This window comes from Cyprinodon variegatus, unplaced genomic scaffold, assembly GCF_000732505.1.
Source record: "Cyprinodon variegatus isolate N-32 unplaced genomic scaffold, C_variegatus-1.0 Scaffold2752, whole genome shotgun sequence".
Taxonomy (NCBI): Eukaryota; Metazoa; Chordata; class Actinopteri; order Cyprinodontiformes; family Cyprinodontidae; genus Cyprinodon; species Cyprinodon variegatus.
This window is the reverse complement of record NW_015153205.1, coordinates 10,025-11,478: the sequence shown is the minus strand read 5'-3', so window position 1 is coordinate 11,478 and position 1,454 is coordinate 10,025. Positions and strand designations below refer to the sequence as shown.

Sequence of the window (1,454 nt, the reverse complement as noted above, 5' to 3'; positions counted from 1 at the left end):
CCGCCATGTTGGAAAACGACTGGTGAAGATGGAGCAGCTAGAAGAGCGAGAACGCTGGGACCCTTTTTCCACCTGGATCTCCGCTCTTTTTGGTCCTCATGTCCTTCCGTTGTCGCACAAACTTGCCCCCACTTCCTCAGCGCCTCGGCCGTATCTAGACCCACAGCTAGTTCCTGATTGGCCCTCTGGTGTTGTAGCGTGGAATAACACAGAGCTGACCACGCTTCAATATGGGGCAGAAATAGAAAATATCTGCGACACGCTGCTGAGGAAGAACTTTAACTTAACGCTCTGAGCTCTGTGAGCGCTAAGCTGGAAGCTGCTGCCGCAGTGCATGCTGGGACAGCTGTCAGTCTGGAGAACGGACAAGTCTGCTCTGATGCATGCTGGGTAAAGAGGGAGGTTCTGTTCTCGGTCTGCTGTTCCAGGCTGAATGCGTAGTTACACGTACCGACCGTCAGGAACAAAGTTTTCTATTTTTTTCTAAAGGAATGAAGAAAATGTTCCCGACGATCCGAGCTTCATTTTCCATTCACAGGTCCGTCTGGATGCTTCTGCTCTCCTTCGTTTCCAGGAAGGATGGTGGAACAGCGCCCCCTGGCTGTGGACCTGATCTATGGCTGCTTCAGAAGCACAGGAGTAAAGTGATGGTTTGATAGGAAGTCTGGATCAGAACCTCTGGATCCACTTCCAGGAACAGAGCAGCCCACAGAAAGACAGAGACTAAAGTCCTCAATTTATTTCAATCATTTTACAAACTATAAAAGAGGAGAAAGAGGAGGAAGAGGAGGAAGAGGAGGAGGAGGAAGAGGAGGAAGAGGAAGAGGAGGAGTTCTTCTTCCAGCCAAACATCAGGAATAGAACCAAAACACATAGAGAAGATCCGGGTCCTACAGCAGCCCCTGTCTCTTCAGGTCCTCATACGTCTTCTTGTTGACCACATTTCCAATGGAGTCCTCATACTCCTCCTGAGGGGACAGCAGCAATGAGACATGGGGACAGACAGTGGAGTCCAACAGGTCCTGGTCTCAACGTTAGCTCACCTCGGTGTCTGGCTGCCACCGCTCCAACGCCTTCTGGGACTTCAGCTTGGCCCACACTGAGGAGGACAAACAGAAGCTCAGGACACTGGTCCACAGAGACGGACTCTGCTGCTGGGAGAGGGACTTACAGGAGACGGCGTCCTCTATCTGCGTGACGTTAGCAAAGTGAGCCGTGTTGGGGATTCCCAGACAGCGCATCCCGTGTGCGTGGCGCCACTCCTGGAAGGGAACCACGAGACGTTAGTCCTCTAGGTCTGACGGCGTCCAATCAGGGAGACACTGTCCCCCAGAGGGAGAGAAGAGGAGGCCGTCCCCCAGAGGGAGAGAGGGGGAGGCCGTCCCCCAGAGGGAGAGAAGAGGAGGCCGTCCCCCAGAGGGAGAGAGGGGGAGGCCGTCCCCCAGAGGGAGAGA

At 53.9% G+C, this 1,454-nt stretch overlaps 1 protein-coding gene across 1 annotated transcript in view; it reads right to left on the bottom strand.

The window, feature by feature from the left end:
• Nucleotides 1-746: 746 nt before the first annotated feature.
• sf3a3 (splicing factor 3a subunit 3) overlaps nt 747-1,454 on the bottom strand; it is an 8,156-nt gene continuing 7,448 nt past the window's right edge. The window contains exons 15-17 of the mRNA XM_015369260.1: nt 1,172-1,262; nt 1,044-1,099; nt 747-968 (exon numbers count right to left, since the gene is read on the bottom strand). Coding sequence (XP_015224746.1) covers nt 891-968; nt 1,044-1,099; nt 1,172-1,262 — 225 coding nt within the window. The 3' untranslated portion in view covers nt 747-890. The remainder of the gene's footprint in view (nt 969-1,043; nt 1,100-1,171; nt 1,263-1,454) is intronic.